The following is a 19766-nucleotide window of genomic DNA, read 5'->3' on the forward strand; positions in this document are numbered from 1 at the left end:
TTAACCTAGTCTTCTGAGTGACCTCCATAGGGCACTCTTGATGTCCCTGTTCCTCAAGCTGTAAATGAAGGGGTTCAGCATGGGGGTGACTACGGTGTACACAACTGAGGCCACCATATCCTTCCTGGGTGAAGGCAACAGTGCTGATCCAAGGTATACTCCAATAGCCGTTCCATAAAATAAGCAAACAACTGACAGGTGAGAGCCACAGGTGGAGAAGGCTTTGTACTTCCCACCTGTTGATGGGATTCTCAGAATGGAAGAAACAATTTTATAGTAAGAGAAAAAGATCCCTGAGATAGGGAGAAAGCCAGAGATGACACCAACAAAATACATGACTACGTTATTGGTGAGAGTGTCAGAGCAGGCAAGGTTGAGGAGTTGAGAAGGTTCACAGAAGAAATTAGAAATTTCCACATCCTTGAAACGGGTAAGTTGCAACACGATTAAATTGTGCAACTGGGAGTCCAAAAGGCTAACACAAAAGGACACCAAAACTAAGAAGCCACAGAGATGTGGGTTCATGATGACTGAGTAGTGTAGAGGATGACAGATGGCCACAAATCGGTCATATGCCATTGCAGTCAGAAACATACCATCCATACATCCAAAAAGGATCAAAAAAGACATCTGAGTCAGGCAGCCCACATAGGAGATGACTCTGCTCTGAGTTTGGATGTCCACAATCATCTTAGGGACAGTGGTGGAGATGAATCCGATGTCAGCCAAGGACAGGTTGGAGAGGAAGAAGTACATGGGGGTGTGGAGGTGAGAGTCAGAACTGACAACCAGGATGATGAGCAGGTTTCCAAGCACACTGACCAGGTACATGGACAGGAAGAGCCCAAAGAGGAGGGGCTGCAGTCCTGGATTATCTGAGAGTCCCATGAGGAAGAATTCTGAGACACTTGTTAGATTTTGTTCTATGTAGCTTTGACACCTTTAGAAAACAAAAAGAGGGTTGGAGAAAGGAAACAAGTAAATGGGCATCCAGCACTGTGTCCATGTTGTATATTCAAGCAATTCACAAGTAAAATATTCATACTTGTAGACATGCACCCTAGTGCCTTTAGAAATATTTTTCAGGGGCACCTGGGTGGCGCAGTCGGTTGAGCGTCCGACTTCAGCCAGGTCACGATCTCGCGCTCCGTGAGTTCGAGCCCCGCGTCAGGCTCTGGGCTGATGGCTCAGAGCCTGGAGCCTGTTTCTGATTCTGTGTCTCCCTCTCTCTCTGCCCCTCCCCCGTTCATGCTCTGTCTCTCTCTGTCCCAAAAATAAATAAAAACGTTGAAAAAAAAATTTAATAAAAAAAAAAGAAATATTTTTCAATGACACATCCCATTTCTTAGAACTCTTTCCTCATTGGTTTCACATTATTCACCTCTCTATATATACATTTACTTTAGAGAAATTCAACTGAAGAGTGTCAGAGAAGCAAGAACATAAGAGGTAATAAACCATGATCACAGTAAACAAGCCTACTTCTTTAAGAAAAATCACAGAATAAGACAAAAATCACTCTAATTTAAAGAAATGGAGATGCAGTTAAATATATCTTTCTTTACTCAAATGCAATGCTAGATATTCTCTTCATTTAGAGTATTCATAAACACCCCATGAAAGGCAGGACTGTGTGATTTGGATTCTGTATTAAAGTTCAATATTCATAATCAGAAAATATTTTGTTAGTTATATTCATGAGCTTTATCATTTTTTGATTTTCTTTCTTCTCTCCTTCATGGAGGTAAGCAATGATTTGATTTGGTTGTCTTTTAAAAGTCATTTAATATGTAATTTCTATCCTTGGCTTTGGTGGACTTCAAATTTTGAAAAACACAGTTTAGTTAAGTATGTATAATCATCCAACATTGATGACTATGAAGATAGTTTCTTCTTTGTTTCTGTGAACAATGGAAAGGTTTACCCTACATTTAACAGAGATTTTTAAATTTTTGATGGCTCCCCTGTGCCAAAAAGGTATAGACTCCGGGGATTCAGAAATAAATGAGACTTGGTTGTTTCTCTCCATATGTGAAAGATATACTTGTGTAAACAAAAGTAAAATGTACTGTTAGAACTGTAGGGAAATCATAACCTCAGGTCATCAGATATTTAAGTCCAATGACATGATAGTTAACCTTATCATTATTAGTAATAAAAATTCTAAAATTTAATTTGCCCTTACTTTACGCACTCATCACATACTTATTGCATAGAGGGCATCCTTTGTTTGTTTAATCCTTTTTCAGTTGAGTTGTACCAATTAGGGATCAACTTAGACAACAATTCTAAGTCTCAGAGATACCAAGAACTTGACCTATAACACACTAATAATAAGTGGAGCAGACAGGATTCAAAATTAAATTGTTATTCTCTGAGTCCCATGAACTTCCTTGTCTCTATAATTTCTGAAAGTTTTCAACCGAGGTACAGAGATTTTAACTATAGGTACATCTGAGACATATTTTTTAACTGTTTTCAGTTTCCTAAGTAGAAATAGACCCAAGACTCTGACATTGTCTCCTTTTGTGATTGAGTAGGCTTATTATAAGAGTGGTAGAGGAAGTGGACAGTTGAAGGGAAATCCAGGAACAGGGGCAGACAGAGAGAGAGAGAGAGAGAGAGAGAGAGAGAGATCTCCCCTGAAGAACTGTGTGCCAACTCTCTAAGATCATTGCCTGTGATCTCAGCCATTCTTCCCATAGTTGATGCAGGAAGTTGACTGCTCTCCAACTGGGGTCTACCAGAAACCCCTAAAGGGAAGAGCAAGAAGTCTCTGCCAGGACTGACAAGGAAGTGAAATGACCATTTTGGGTTGTCGGGGGGGGGGGGGGGGAATACTGGTCTGATGTTCAGATTCAAACATGGCATCAACCCTTTCTGACTTATGACCTGGTACAAGTTACATAAAATTCTGTTCTCCTTGGGGCGCCTGGGTGGCTCATTCGGTTGGGCAACTGACTTCGGCTCAGGTCATGATCTCGCAGTCCGTGAGTTCGAGCCCCACGTCGGGCTCTGTGCTGACAGCTCAGAGCCTGGAGCCTGTTTTGGATTCTGTGTCTCCCTCTCTCTCTGCCCCTCCCCTGTTCATGCTCTGTCTCTCTCTGTCTCAAAAATAAATAAACGTAAAAAAAAAATTAAAAAATTAAAAAAAATTATGTTCTCCTTTCTCCTTATATAAAATAATAATAATGTGTGCATTTATCGTTTGGGACAACTTATGCAGGTGAAATCAAACAAGATACATAAAATACATATCTCAGAGCCTGGCTCTTAGGAAGCCCCCAGTACTATGAAAGTACTTAGGAAGCCCCCAGCACACTATGTTGTGGTTAATGGTTAATGTCATCCTCCTCCTTGTAATCATCATAATCTCCTTCATGATCATTTTGGAGTAGCTTAGGAAAAGGCTAGAGAGATCCATCTGTGGCTATATGGCGGGGCAGATGTCAACAAGAGCCAGAACCAGTGAGAGTGGAAGCAGAACTGTTTTTTTAATTTTTTTAAATGTTTATTTATTTTTGAAAGAGAGAGACAGAGTGCAAGTGGGGGAGGGGCAGAGACAGAGGGAGACACAGAATCTGAAGCAGGGTCCAGGCTCGGAGCGGTCAGCGCAGAGCCCGACTTGGGGCTTGAACCAAGAACTGCAAGATCATGACCTGAGCTGAAGCCGGACGCTTAACCGACAGACTCACCCAGGTGCCCCAGAAGAACTCTTAATGAGAATTCTCACACCTCCACCAGAACCAAGAAAATAAATTTCACAGGGCTCTCATCTGAAGGTTTATATACTGATGCCCTCCCATCTGTCTATCCCAAGCGTCATCATGTTTGTGTTGTTGAGGAAAAAATGTTCCTGATGGTCCCTCCTCCAATCACTGTCCCCTTCAGCACTTACTGGGCGGGAATGCATCTCTGCTGGAGCATGATGGAGGAGTACAGGTCTCCTGTCGGGTGTATGATGAAGGTTCACAGTCCCTCCTCAGGACAGGCAGGAAGACAGACTTGGCTGGGACCTTCTTATGCAGATGCCCACAAAGGGAGGAGACACAGGTATGGAGCCACTGTATTAGAACTGTCGAACTAAACAGCTGGAGGCACCTGCCAATTATTTACAACTGTATGACTTTGGAGGCTCAATACACAAAGCTTATAATTAGCCAATTGGTCCATGTTGTCCCGATCTCTAAGGACTTGCTAATGTTAATAGAAGAGAAAGGGGAACAAAGGAGTATCTTTAGAAGGGTCTAGGTCCTTCCTCTCCTCTGGAAGAAGTTCAGCTCTACTCCTTGCTTCTTACTTCCAAGTTGTAGGATCTTAACATAAAATTCAGACTTTATTTTCAATTGAATCACTCAATATGAGATTTTGATATCTGTAAATCCATTATATATGAATCATGAAATCTAGGCAGAATTAGGTCTTCTATACAGAGAATGTGATACTATTTCCATTTTCTCAGTCAATAGTTGCCTTTCTCTTTTATTTTTCTATTTACTTTTATTTTTGAGGTAGAGAGACAGAGTGTGAGCAGGGGAGGAGCAGTCAGGGAGACACAGAATCTGAAGCAGGCTTCAGGTTCTGAGCTGTCAGCGCAGAGCCTGGTGGGGGGCTTGAACCCACAACAGTGAGATCATGACCTGAACTGAAGTCAGATGCTTAACTGGCTGAGCCACCCAGGTGCCCCAGTTAATAGTTGTCTCTAAAGATAACTTCTTATTTTCATTTTTTAGCTCTTACTTGGGTCAGCATTTTTTTTAAGGTTTTTTTTTTTTTTTTTTTTTGAGAGAAAGAGAGAAAGCACATGTGGGGGGAGGGGCAGAGAGAAGGAGAGGCAGAACCTCAAGCAGGCTTCACACCATGAGCACAGAGCCTGATGTGGGGTTTGAACTCACAAACTGTGAGGTCATGATCTGAGCCAAGATCAAGAGTGGGTCACTTAACCGACTGAGCCACCCAGGTGCCCCAGGTTGGCATTTTATATGTTGGAGATTCACAGGGTTATTTTTATTTTTTGGCTAATTTGAATGAGACTTTAGTTCTCTTTTTTTCTCTCTCTCTCTAATTGAGTTACACTGATATATTAGGAAACTATTGATTCTTACATATTTATTTGGTAACTGATATTTTACTTCAATACTTTAGAGAGCCACTCATAATGTTAATAATCAAGGTGTTGGCCAAGGCTGTTATCATCTCAAGTCTTGACAGGCAGAAACCCATTTACAAGCTCATTCATGAGCCATTGGTAGGATTCACATGTTTGCAGGCTGTTGGCCAAAGAATTCCCTAAGTTCCTTCACACTCAGGCCTCTTGATGGGGCAGTTCATAACATGGCAATTGGGTTCCATCAACATGATCAACTGAAAGAGTGAGAGAGAGGCGGTAGGAAGAAATCTTTTTTTTTTCACCCTATTCCCAAAAGTGACTTCCCAACATTTCTTCCACTTTCTCATTGTTGGAAGTGAGTCGCTATGTCTATTTCACACTCAGGTGGAGGGAAATACACAAGAACCAGAAAACCAGGAGTTGGGGATCATTGGAAACATCTCAAGTACTGCTTATCACACAAGTCTCATCCTCCATAAGAACTTTGTGCTCCAAGCACTTCAAGACTCAGGTCATTTCTGTCTGCTTTCCAGTATAGTCCCGAATTTGTCACACAACAAAAATTCCTAGGAGACACACTGGCAAATGGGTAGAACGTGTTCTCCATTGGGCACTTCTGCAGACCCCACTTTACTGCTTCTGGTCATGCCATCTCAAGTAGACTCCTTGGTTTCTGTTGCACCATGAGAGGCCCTCCACCAACTTTAAGCCAACTTGCAGCTATTCCATGGCCAAATTTAACAAATATCCCCAGCGGTTCTGATTTCTGCCAACTAGAGAGGAATCAACTCACTCTAGAATCTATTTTCTTTAGATTTCTGTGTTCTCAGCTTTTAAAGACATAAATAAACTGTGGTTTTGGTTTATCTGTTGTTTTTTTTTTCTAGTGGATAAAGTGAGATGTATGTGGATAGTGGGATGTAACCTTCTAAATTCCCTCTAAGCATCCTTCTTGACTCAGAGATCTCTCTGCTGAGGAATATGGAGATTAGTTTGTCATTAAGTGATATGAAGAAAACTTTAGGGTATACCCAATCAAATTGGATACTGGAAAGAATGCTATTTACCTGTGTGTGGATAAATGACAGAAGGTATTTTTAGGGGAGAGCACACGACAGATAAGTAGAGGTAGATATGAGAGGGAGAGGTGGGGTGTTAAGGCATTTAGAATAGTTAGCCCATAGAAAAACTGTGTTATTAAACTGAAGTTATTTCAGAGTAGGGTGTATAAAGACATTAGTAGGGGGAAAGGATACTAGGGTCAAGATAAAGATGAATTTATAGGACACAGAATAGGAAAACCAAAGGCATTTATGTTTGTGTAGTAAAATGTGATATGTGCTTTCTTCTTTTCCAGTTTCCAATTCCCGCTGCCATGATGAGTAGTGGCCAAATGGCAAGTAGGTAGAAGAAATGTATTGGAGAAGGAGAAGGTGAGTATTGGGGCCTTTTAATATTTGGGCAGTAGCAAAAATATTATTAAACTGAAGTCAGCATAGTGGGTAGAGGAGATGAGATATTAGAGTCACTGCCAAAGATGAGTATAGAGGACGTGAATATCCAACAAAGGGGTCAATTTCCAAAATATGTAACGAAATTATGCAACTTAACACCCAAAAAATGTTTTTCAATTAAAAATGGGCATTTTTCCAAAGAAGACATAAGATGACCAACAAACACATGAAAGTATGCTGACCATCACTAATCACCAGGGAAATGCAAATTACTTGATACCTGTCAGAAGGGCTAAAATCAAAAACATAAGAAGTAACAAGTATTATTGAGGACGTGGAGAAAAAGGAAACCTCCTGCACTGTTAGTGGGAATGCAAATTGGAGCACTCACTGTGGAAAACCGTATTCTAAAAATAGCATTGCCATACGATCCAGTAATTCCACTACTGGGTATTTACCCAAAGAAAATGAAAACACTAATTTGAAAAGATATTTGCATGCCCAAATACATATCAAAACCACAATGAGATATCTCACACCTTTCAGAATTGCTAAAATTAACGATGCAGGAAACAACAGATGTTGGTGAGGATGTGGAGAAAGGGGAACACTTTTCCACCGTTGGTGGGAATGCAAACTGGTTCAGCCACTCTAGAAAACAGTATGGAGGTTCCTCAAAAATCAAAATAGAACTACCCTATGACCCAGCAATTGCATGACTAGGTATTTATCCATAGGATACAAAAATGCTGATTTGAAGGGGCACATGCATCCCAGTGTATAGCAGTGCTATCAACAATAGCCAAATTATGGAAAAACCCCAAATATCCATAGACTGATGAATGGATAAAGAAGGTGTGGTATGTATAAACAATGGAATATTACTTGGCAATCAATAAGAATGAAATCTTGCCATTTGCAACAACGTGGATGGAAACAGAGAAAAATAGGTCAGTCAGAGAGAGACAAATATCATATGATTTCACTCATGTGTGGAATTTAAGAAACAAAGGAGATGAACATAGGGGAAGGGAAGGAAAAATAAAATAAGATAAAAACAGAGAGGGAGGCAACCCATAAGAGATTCTTAAGTGCAGAGAACAAACTGAGACTTGCTGGAGGGGAGGTGGGTAGGGGGATGGGCTAGATGGGTGATGGGTATTAAGGAGGGCACTTGTTGGGATGGACACTGGGTGTTATATGTAAATGACGAATCACTAAATTCTACTCCTAAAACCAATACTACACTATATGTTAACTAACTTGAATTTAAATTAATTAATTAGTTAATTTTAAAAAAGATATTTGTACCCCTCTGTTTGTTGCAGTATTATTTATAATAGCCAAGGTATAGAAGCAACTCAAATGTCCATCAACAGATGAATGGATAAAGAAGATCTGGTATATTTATATACAATGGAATATTATTCAGCCATAAAAAATGCAGTGTAATCTTGCCATTCCCAACAACATGGATGGATCTACGGGGTTTATGTTAAGTGAAATAAGTCAAAACAAATACCATATGAATTTACCCATATGTGGAATTTAAGAAACAAAACAAATGAACAAACAAAAACATGAACAAGAAAACAGACTTTTAAATACAGAGAACAAACTGGTGATTGCCAGAGGAGAGGTGGGTGAGAGGATGGGTGAAATAGATAAAGGGGATTAAGAGTACACTTATCACAATGAGCACTGAGTAATGTATGAATTGTTGAATAATTATAATGTACACCTGAAACTAATATAACACTGTATGTTAATTATACTTGAATATAAATGAAAGAAAGAAAGGATAAATGGGATAAATGAATGAATGAATGAATGTCAAGTTTGACAACCAGTGACATGAATCCTCCCACATAACCTGATTGGAAAAATGAGAAATCTGTATGGAAAATACACAAGAACTGCGGGGGAAATGTGATTTAAATGTATAAAAAGAAAACCTCTCATCTTTCTGGGATGCTTGGATCACCAATGCTAAAGCACAGAATCTCCACAGATATAATAAGATTCAGTCATGCAATGATTATGATATACAAAGGACCCCAGAATATTTTCTCTGTCCCATTGAAGACATATGAAAAAAAGCAATATGGAAATGTTCAGCAAGGAGAGGGGTGAAAGCCATGACAGCTAAAAAAATGATATGGTGTGGGGCGCCTGGGTGGCGCAGTCGGTTAAGCGTCCGACTTCAGCCAGGTCACGATCTCGCGGTCCGTGAGTTCGAGCCCCGCGTCGGGCTCTGGGCTGATGGCTCAGAGCCTGGAGCCTGTTTCCGATTCTGTGTCTCCCTCTCTCTCTGCCCCTCGCCCGTTCATGCTCTGTCTCTCTCTGTCCCAAAAATAAATAAACGTTGAAAAAAAAAATTTAAAAAAAAATGATATGGTGAGAGAGGTAGGATTTGCAAGTCTAGGTTAGTTTTGCTGCATTTTCCTACCTACACTCCAAATGGACAGCACAGTATTGAGATTAGATTGTTTTGCTGAGGAGCCTCTGCATGGCCCTTTGGATGTCCCTGTTCCTCAGGCTGTAGATGAAAGGGTTCAACATGGGAGTGACCACAGTATACACCACCGAGGCCACTGCACCCTTCCTGGGGGAAGTTGACACAGCTGAACTGAGATACACCCCGAGTCCTGTTCCATAAAATAAGCAAACAACTGACAGGTGAGAGCCACAGGTGGAGAAGGCTTTGTACTTCCCACCTGTTGACGGGATTCTCAGAATGGAAGAAACAATTTTATAGTAAGAGAAAAAGATCCCTGAGATAGGGAGAAAGCCAGAGATGACACCAACAAAATACATGACTACGTTATTGGTGAGAGTGTCAGAGCAGGCAAGGTTGAGGAGTTGCGAAGGATCACAGAAGAAATGAGAAATTTCCACATCCTTGAAGTAGGTAAGTTGTAACACGATCGAATTGTGCATCTGGGAGACCAAAACACTGATGAAAAGTGATGCCAAAACCAACAAGCCACAGAGGCGAGGGTTCATGATGACCAAGTAGCGCAGGGGGTGACAGATTGCCACAAACCGGTCATATGCCATCACAGCCAGGAGGAGACTATCCAAACATCCAAAAAGCATAAAAAAAGACATCTGAGTCAGGCAGCCCACATACGAGATGACTCTGCTCTGAGTTTGGATGTCCATAATCATCTTGGGGATGGTAGTAGAGGTGAAACCGATGTCAGCCAATGACAGGTTGGAGAGGAAAAAGTACATGGGGGCGTGGAGGTGGGGCTCAGAGCTGACGGCCAGGATGATGAGCAGGTTCCCAAGCACGCTGACCAGGTACATAGACAGGAACAGCCCAAAGAGGAGGGGATGCAGTTCTAGATCATCTGAGAGTCCCGTGAGGAAGAATTCTGAAACCCTTGTTAGATTTTGTGGTTCTATGTACCTTGGACACCTTTTGAAAAAGAAAAGAACGTTGGGGAAAGTAAACAAGTCAATGGACATTCAGCACTGTGTCCATATTGTGTATTCAAGCAGTTCACAAGGAAAATATTCACACTTAGGATCATACACTCCAGTACCTTCAACAAAATTTCTGTGCCTAAAATTCAATTGTCTTAGAACTGTTTCCTCACTCGTTTCTCTGTTATTCTCTCTTTCTCTCTCTTTTTTAAATTTTAGACAGAGTCCACAGGAGTGGAGGAGGGGGCAGAGGGAGTGGGATTGAGAATCCAGGGTTCCATCTCATGACCCTGGGACCATAATCTGAGCAGAAATCAAGTCAGCCACTCAAACAACTGAGCCATCCAGGTACCCTCTTCCTATACACACTTTGAAGATACTCAGCTGAAGAATGTTAGAGGAGCAAGAACATTTAGAGATAAATGATAAATCCATGATCACCATAAAATACTCTTTTAAAGAAATATATTGAATAAGAAACATTCTTCTCCCTTTAAGGAAAAAATTATTCTAATTAAAGGGCACTTAGAAGCATCCTATTTTATTCAAATAAGTGCAAGAAATTCTCTTTAGGATATTGATAAACTGTGTAATTGCTAGAATTACACTCTGACATTCTAAATTAAAGTCAATATTTACAATCAGAAAGTTTTTCAAAGTGTATTAATTTTCTTCATGGGTTTCATCACTGTCTGGTTTTTTGACTTTTCTCCTCAGTGGAAATATGTGTTCACTCAAATGTGTGGGTTATCTCCTTAAAGTCTTTTCAAATATAGGGGTGCCTGTTGGCTCAGTCGGTTAAACGTCCAATTCCTGATTTCGATCATGATCTCATGGTTCATGGGTTCAAGCCCTGTGTTGGACTCTATGCTGACAGCACAAAGCCTGCTTAAAATTCTCTCTCTCTCTCTCTCTCTCTCTCTCTCTCAAAATAAATAAATTTGAACATCTTTTCAAATATAACTCTTAACTGTAGACTTCAAATTTTGATAAACATATTTTAGATAAAGGCACAAAATCATGCATCATCAGTGACCCCATAGATGGATTCATGTACAATGCAGCTCTCAATCATTAAACTATAAATAACTTTTAAAAAATACTGTCATCCTATCTCATTTTATGCAGGATTATATATAAACATTACACAATCTCAGGGAAATTGACACTGGTGTTTGACACTGCTCTTTGGGGTGCTTTTTGTTTGTTTGTTTGTTTTTATTTTGTTTTTTTGGTCTGCATTTTGTAGTGTTTTGGTATTAGTACAAGTGCTTACAGGTATTTCTAATCCTAAACATTTAGAAGGGCTGCTTCTTTTTATATTTTTAAAATATTTTTTACTTTTTTGTGAATTTTTTGTTCCATTTTACTTTCATCATTTCATTTTATTCTATTTTATTGTATTAATTTTTTAAATTTTCAAAAATTTTCCTTTTTTTCCCTTTATTTTCCTACCCTTCTTCCTGTATTCTACCAAGCCTCTTTCAACAACCAGACCAAAACAACCTAGGACCTAGCATCCTTTATTTGATTTTTTTGTGTTGTTTTTAATTTAAAAATTTTATTTTATTAATTCTTTTTCTTCTTCCAAAATGACAAAACAAAGGAATTCACCCCAAAAGAAAGGATAGGAAGAAATGACAGCTGGGGACTTAATCGATATATATACAAGCAAGATGTCTGAACAAGAATTTAGAATCACGATAATAAGGACACTAGCTGGGGGTGAAAACAGATTAGAATCCCTTCCTGCAGAGATAAAAGAAATAAAAGCCAGTCAGGATGAAATAAAAATACCATAACTGAGCTGCAGTTTCCAATGGATGCCATGGCAGCAAGGATGCATGAAGTAGAACAGTGAATCAGTGATATAGAGGACAAACTTATCAATAATTATGAAGCAGGAAAAAAGAGGGTAACTAAGGCAAAAGAGCATAATATAAGAATTAGAGAACTCAGCGACTCATTAAAAAGGAATAACATCAGAATCATAGGGGTCCCAGAAGATGAAGAGACAGTAAAAGGGGTAGAAAATTTATGTGAGCAAATCATAGCAGAAAACTTTCCTAACCTGGGGAAGACACAGACATCAAAATCCAGGACACGCAGAGAACTCCCATTAGATTCAACAAGAACCGACCATCAACAAAGCACATCATAGTCAAATTCACAAAGTACACAGACAAGGAAAGAACCAAGAAAGCAGCAAGGGGAAAAAAAAAAAAAAAGTCCTTAACCTACAAGGGAAGACAGATGAGGTTCATAGCAGACCTATCCACAGAAACTTGGCAGACCAGAAAGGAGTGGCAGGATATATTCAATGTCCTGAGTCAGAAAAATATGCAGCCAAGAATTCTTCATCCAGCAAGACTGTAATTTAAAATAGGAGAGATAAAAAGTTTCCCAGACAAACAAAAACTAAAGGAGTTCATGACCACTAAACCAGCACTGCAAGAAATTTTAAGGGGGACTCTCTGAGGCAAGAAAAGATGAAAGACAACAAAAAAGACCAAAAGCAACAAAGACTAGAAAGGAGCAGAGAACACCACCAGAAACTCCCAACTCTACAGGCAACACAATGGCAATAAATTCATATCTTTCAGTACTTACTCTAAATGTCAATGAACTAAATGCTCCAATAAAAGACGTAGAGTAACCAAATGGATAAGAAAACAAGATCCATCTATATGCTGTTTACAAGACACCCATGTTAGACCTAAAGACACCTTCAGATTGAAAGTAAAGGGATGGAGAACCATCTATTGTGCTAATGGTCGCCAAAAGGAAGCTGGTAGCCATACTTAGACAATCTAGATTTTAAAATAAAGACTGTAACAAGAGATGAAGAAGGACATTATATCATAATTAAGGGAACTATCCACCAAGATGACCAAACAGTTGTAAACACCTATGACCCCAATGTGAAGCGCCCAAATATATAAATCAATTAATCATGGACATACAGAAACTCATTGATAATACCATAATAGTAGGGGACTTCAACACTTCACTTATAGCAATGGACAGATATCTAAACAGAAAATGAACATGGAAACAATGGCTTTGAATGACACACTGGACCAGATGGACTTAACAGATATATTCAGAACATTTCATCCTAAAGCAGGGGAATATACATCCTTCTGCAGTGCACATGGAACATTCTCCAGAATATATTACATACTGGGACACAAATCAGCCCTCAACAAGTACAAAAGGATCGAGATCACACTGCATATTTTCAGACCACCAAGCTATAAAACTCAAAATCCACCACAAGAAAATATTTGAAAAGACAACAAACACTTGTAGACTAAAGAACATCCTAGTAAAGAATGAACGGGCTAACCAAGAAATTAAAAGGTAGATGGAAGCCAATGAAAATGATAACACCACAGCCTAAAACCTCTGGGATGCAGCAAAGGCAGTCATAAGAGGGAAGTATATAGCAATCCAGGCTTTCCTAAAGAAAGAAGAAAGGTCTCAGATATACAACCTAAACTTACACCTTAAAGAGCTGGAAAAAGAACAGCAAATAAAACTCAAAACCAGCAGAAGACAGGAAATAATAAAGATTAGAGCAGAAATCAATGCTATGGAAACCAAAAAACCAGTACAACAGATCAACAAAACCAGAAGCTTGTTCTTTGAAAGAATTCACAAAATTGATAACCTTCTAGCAAGTTTGATCAAAAAGAAAAAGGAAAGGACCCAAATAAATAAAATCAGGAATGAAAGAGGAGAGATCACAGCCAACACAGAAGAAATAAAAACAATAATAAGAGAATATTGTGAGTAATTATACGCCAATAAAATGGGCAATCTGGAAGAAATGGAAAAATTCCTAGAAACATATAAACTACCACAACTGAAACAGGAAGAAATAGAAAATTTTAACAGACCATAACCAGTAAAAACCATCAAATTAGTAATCAAGTATCTCCCCAAAAACAAAAGTCCAAGGCCAGATGGCTTTCCAGGGTAATTCTACCAAACATTTAGAGTTAACACTTACTATTTTGAAGCTGTTCCAAAAAATAGAAATCAAAGGGAATCTTCCAAACTCATTCTATGAAGCCAGCATTACCTTGACTCCAAAACCAGACAAAGACCCCCTATAAAAAGGAGAACTACAGATCCATTTCCTGATGAACATCCTCAACAAGATACTAGCCAACTGGATCCAACAATATATTCAAAGAATTTTTCACCAACCAAGTGGGATTTATACCTGGGTTGCAGGACTGGTTCAATATCTGCAAAACAATCAATGTGATACATCACATCAGTAAAAGAAAGGACAAGAACCACGTGATCCTCTCAATAGATGCAGAGAAAGCATTTGACCAAATACAGCATTCTTTCTTGATAAAAACCCTCAAGAAAGTAGGGATAGAAGGATCATACCTCGAGATCATAAAAGCCATATATGAGAGAACAACTGCTAATATCATCCTCAATGGGGAAAAACTGAGAGCTTTCCCCCTAAGGTCAGGAACAAGACAGGGATGTCCACTCTCACCACTGTTATTCAACATAGTATTGGAAGTCTTAGCCTCAGCAACAGACAACACAAAGAAATAAAAGGCATCCAAATTGGCCAGGAGGAGGTCAAACTTTCACTCTTTGCAGATGACATGATACTCTACATGGAAAACCCAAAAAATTCCACAAAAAAAACTGCTATAATTGGTCAATGAATTTGCAAAGTCTCAGGATATAAAATCAATGCACAGAAATTGGTTGCATTCCTATACACCAATAATGAAGCAACAGAAAGAGAAATCAAGGAATCGATCTCATTTACAATTGCACCAAAAACCATAAAATACCTTGGAATACACCTAACCAAAGAGGTGAAAAACCTATACACTGAAAACTATAGAAAGTTTATGAAAGAAATTGAAGAAGACACCAAAAAATGGAAAAATATTCCATGCTCATGGGTTGGAAGAACAAATATTGTTAAAATGTCAATACTACACAAAGCAATCTACATAGTCAATGTAATCCCTATCAAAATAATACCAGCATTCTTCACAGAGCTAGAAGAAACAATCCTAAAATTTGTAGGGAACCACAAAAGACCCTGAATAGCCAAATAAATCCTGAAAAAGAAAACCAAACCTGGAGACATCACAATCCTGGACTTCAAGCTGTATTACAAAGCTGCAATCATCAAGACAGTATGGTACTGGCACAAGAACAGACCCTCAGATCAATGGAACAGAATAGAGAACCCAGAAATGGACCCACAAACATATGGCCAACTAATCTTTGACAAAGCAGGAAAGAATACCCAATGGGATAAAGACAGTCTCTTCAGCAAGTGGTGCTGGAAAAACTGGACAGCAACATGCATAAAAATGAACTTGGACCACTTTCTTACACCAGACACAAAAAGAAACTCAAAATGGACGAAAGACCTAAACGTAAGACAGGAAACCATCAAAATCCTAGAGAACACAGGCAAAAACCTCTGTGATCTTGGCTGCAGCAACTTCTTACTCAACACGTCTCCAGAGGCAAGGGAAACAAAAGCAAAAATGAACTATTGGGACCTCATCAAGATAAAAAGCTTCTGCACGGCAAAGGAAACAATCAGCAAAACTAAAAGGCAACTGACAGAATGGGAGAAGATATTTGCAAATGACATAACACATATAGGGTTAGTACACAAAATCTACAAAGGGCTTCTCAAACTCAACACCCAAAAACAACTAATCCAGTGAAGAAATGGCCAAGAGACATGAATAGACACTTTTCCAAAGACATCCAGATGACTGACAGACACATGAAAAAATGCTCAACATCACTCATCATCAGGGAAATACAAATCAAAACCACAATGAGATACCACCTCACACCTGTCAGAATGGCTAACAGTAACAACTCAGGCAACAACAGATGTCGGTGAGGATGTGGAGAAAGAGGATCTCCTTTGCATTGCTGGTGGGAATGCAAACTGGTGCAGCCACTCTGGAAAACAGTCTGGAGGTTCCTCAAAAAATTAAAAATAGAATTACCCTATGACCCAGCAATTGTACTACTAGGTGTATATCCGAGGGATACAGGTGTGCTGTTTCAAAGGGGCACATGCACCCCAATGTTTATAGCAGCACTATTGACAACAGCCAAAGATTGGAAAGAGACCAAATGTCCATTGATGGATGAATGGATAAAGAAGATGTGGTGTGTGTGTGTGTGTGTGTGTGTGTGTGTGTGTGTGTATACACACACACACACACACACTGGAATATTACTTGGCAACCAAAAAGAATGAAATCTTGCCATTTGCAACTATGTGGATGGAACTAGAGGTTGTCATACTAAGCAAACTAACTCAGAGAAAGACAAATATCATATGACTTCATTTGTAAGTGAAATTTAAGATACAAAACAGATGGGGGGCGCCTGGGTGGCTCAGTCGGTTAAGCGTCCGACTTCAGCTCAGGTCACAATCTCGCGGTCCGTGGGTTCGAGCCCCGCGTCGGGCTCTGGGCTGATGGCTCAGAGCCTGGAGCCTGTTTCCGATTCTGTGTCTCCCTCTCTCTCTGCCCCTCCCCCATTCATGCTCTGTCTCTCTTTGTCTCAAAAATAAATAAAGGTTAAAAAAAATTAAAAAAAAAAGATACAAAACAGATGGACATAAGAGAAGGGAAGCAAAAATAATATAAAAACAGGGAGGGGGACAAACCATAAGAGACTCTTAAATACGGAGAAAAAACTGAGGGTTGTTGGATGGGCTGTGGGGGGGCAAGGATGGGCTAAATGGGTAAGGGGTATTAAGGAAGACACGTGTTGGGATGAGCACTGGATGTTATACATAGGGGATGAATCACTGGAATCTACTCCTGAAATCATTATTGCACTACATGCTAACTTGGATGTAAATTAGAATAAATAAATAAATAAACAAATAATATAAATAAATGAATAAATAAATAAATTCCTGCAGAATCTAATTGCCTTGCACACCTGCCCCCAAATCAACCACTGTCATCAATTAGGTGAGTATATTTTCTGTTGGTGTTTCCATAATGTGAGTACTTATTTACATATTTACAAACTTTTCTTGAAAATTTACCTAAACAGTATATTACTACATACATTGCATCTAAAGTGTTCTTGTTTACTACATTGTGTTTAAATCTAGATATAATACTTCAAGTGATACATAGTACTATCCGAGGAATCAACTTCATTTTATTTGTCAATTCCTTATTTCAATAACTCTATGAAAATCCTTTTTGCATATCATGCAGGTGAGAATTTCTATATGACATGTGCATGGAAAACAGTTGTTTGTGTTGTAAAAATCAGTGCAAGTCCAATTTCACTATTTATTGCCTACATTTGTTTTCCCAGTAGAAAAATTAGTTGGTACAACTATATGCTGTTATTAAGGTATAGAATCAGGAGCACCTGGGTAGCTCAGTTGGTTAAGCGTCCGACCTTGACTCAGGTCATGATCTCATGGTTTGTGAGTTCGAGCCCTGCGGTGGCTCTGTGCTGACAGCTCGGACCCTGGAGCCTGCTTTGGATTCTGTGTCTCCTCCTCTCTGTGCCCCTCCCATGCTCATGCTCTGTATCTCTCTGTCTCTCAATAATAAATAAACATTAAAAAAAATTTTTTAAAGGTATAGAATCAGAAATATTTCTCAAGTATCTAATAATAGTCATTCTGTGATAGCTCCATTTAAATATTCACATTTTATGTAGGGAATATATTTCCATATCTCAGATTTTCAAACTTGGCTGTAAAGTGCATTACTATTCATAGGAAATCCTATAATCCACTATATTAATGCTGTAAGTACTCCCAAAAACCACAGTAACCTAATTCACAGAAATATGTGTAAATCCCTCAACCTCTCTGTGTTGGACTCCCTTCTCTGGAAATGGAGAGGATAAGAGCCATCTCGAGAGATGTGTGGCACTTAAAGGAAGAGGAACTTAATAAATAGTTGGTCACTTTGTACCCAGAATTTGAATCATTATTGTAATAGTGGGTTTCTTGATGAAATGCAATCCTATGCACATTTGAATCACCTTTTACTTGATTATGTGGAGAAAATCTGAAGGCTCTCTTCTCAAGGTGCTAGGAATCTTTTTTTTTTTTTCAACGTTTATTTATTTTTGGGACAGAGAGAGACAGAGCATGAACAGGCGAGGGGCAGAGAGAGAGGGAGACACAGAATCGGAAACAGGCTCCAGGCTCTGAGCCATCAGCCCAGAGCCCGACGCGGGGCTCGAACCCACGGACCGCGAGATTGTGACCTGAGCTGAAGTTGGATGCTTAACCGACTGCGCCACCCAGGCGCCCCAGGTGCTAGGAATCTTAAAATGTGTCTAAGCTGACACAGTAAAATTTATCTCCCCTTCTCATTCTGCCTTTTCTTTTTGATACTTATGAAAATCACTGTAATGATTTCTTAGTAACTGAATGTTGTAGATGCTATTAAATAGAAAATAATAGATCCTATTGAAAGTTTATGACATAGATACAAACAAGTGGTATTTTTTCTTATCCCTTGTCCTATGGGATGTCCCCAGGATGGATGAAGGGTCAAGCAGGAAAGCAGCAGTTTGTGCAAGCCATACTGACTATGCTTCATTCCTGTGACTCAAAGAAGGGTCTATTCAATATTTAACATATTTGAGGGTTTCGTTGTTGTTGCCTACTCTGGGACAAAGATAATATAAGTTCTGGAGAATCAGAAATGAATGTGACTCAGTTATTCCCTTCCAAGTACTGAATACTTGTACAGGGACAAAAATTGAAATTTTTATTAGTATCCATTGAAAATCAATCAGATCACAGGATATTTGGGTTGAATGGTATAATAAAGCTTGGTATTAACAATATTAATCAACATTATCAATAATAATATCTAAATCTTTTGCCCTTACTATCTGGATCCATCACATATTTAACGACATTGTTAGTATTCATTATCTATTTAGTCCTTACTCGGTGGAGTAGTATCAACCAGGCATCTATTCAGATGACAATTTTGAGGCTCAGAGATACTAAGGACTTTCTCCAGGTCACTAGATAATAAGTAGAGAACATAGGACTTAAAATTATATTATAAATGGGGCACCTGGGTGGCTCAGTTGGTTCAGTGTCTGACTTCAGTTCAGGTCATGATCTCGAGGTTCGTGAGTTCAAGTCCCACATTGAGCTTTCTGCTGTCAATGCAGAGCTTGATTTGGATCTTCTGTCTCCCTATCTCTCTGCCTCTTCCCTGGTTCTTCTCTCTCTCTCTCTCTCAAAAATAAATAAACATTAAAAAAAAAAGAAATACAGATTTCCAGCAATCTTTGTTTTAAAAAAATTATATTATGGTTCTGAGGCACATGCATTTTACTTCTTCACTCTGTTAAAACTCAGAAACTTTAAAGCAGGGATCCACAGGTCTTCACAATAACACATCTATTGTACACCTTTTAATAATTTCTGGCTTCCTGATTGTGGATAGAAACTGAGACATTGACGTTATGTCTCCCTTTGAAATGGAGAAGGGCTAAATTATAAGCATGGAGTAGGAGGGGCACCTGGGTGGCCCAGTCAGTTAAGAGTCTGACTTTTGATTTTGGCTCAGGTCATGATCTCATGGTCATAGGATCGAGTCCTATGGCCGACTCCACTCTGGGCATGGAGTCTGCTTAAGATTCTTTCTGCCCCTCTTCCCCACTTGCAATCTCAAGAAAAATAAGAAAGAAAAGAAAAGAAAAGAAAAGAAAAGAAAAGAAAAGAAAAGAAA

At 39.1% G+C, this 19766-nt stretch overlaps 2 protein-coding genes across 2 annotated transcripts; both read right to left on the reverse strand.

The window, feature by feature from the left end:
* LOC121013832 (putative gustatory receptor clone PTE01) lies at nucleotides 1-4454 on the reverse strand. The gene is made up of 2 exons (XM_040449639.1): nucleotides 4432-4454; nucleotides 1-907 (listed from the first exon to the last, which is right to left on the reverse strand). Exons 1-2 carry the CDS (start codon nucleotides 4452-4454, stop codon nucleotides 1-3), a joined length of 930 nt encoding a protein of 309 aa, XP_040305573.1.
* Nucleotides 4455-9045: 4591 nt separating this feature from the next.
* LOC121013934 (putative gustatory receptor clone PTE01) lies at nucleotides 9046-10038 on the reverse strand. Its single transcript, XM_040449809.1, has one exon. The coding sequence runs from the start codon at nucleotides 10036-10038 to the stop codon at nucleotides 9046-9048; it is 993 nt and encodes a 330-aa protein (XP_040305743.1).
* Between the last annotated feature and the right edge of the window lie 9728 nt (nucleotides 10039-19766).

The sequence above is a fragment of the Herpailurus yagouaroundi genome, unplaced genomic scaffold, assembly GCF_014898765.1.
Source record: "Herpailurus yagouaroundi ecotype Mexico unplaced genomic scaffold, PumYag 200, whole genome shotgun sequence".
NCBI lineage: Eukaryota > Metazoa > Chordata > Mammalia > Carnivora > Felidae > Herpailurus > Herpailurus yagouaroundi.

What these genes read in the sequence shown, in the direction of transcription:
- LOC121013832 (XM_040449639.1), bottom strand. Translation starts at nt 4,454, where the DNA reads ATGGAAATAGTATCACATTCTCT. An exon ending in GAAATAGTATCACATTCTCT is followed by an intron (nt 908 to 4,431) that starts GTATAGAAGACC and finishes AAATCTAACAAG; the next exon opens with TGTCTCAGAATTCTTCCTCA.
- LOC121013934 (XM_040449809.1), bottom strand. Translation starts at nt 10,038, where the DNA reads ATGTCCATTGACTTGTTTACTTTCCCCAACGTTCTTTTCTTTTTCAAA.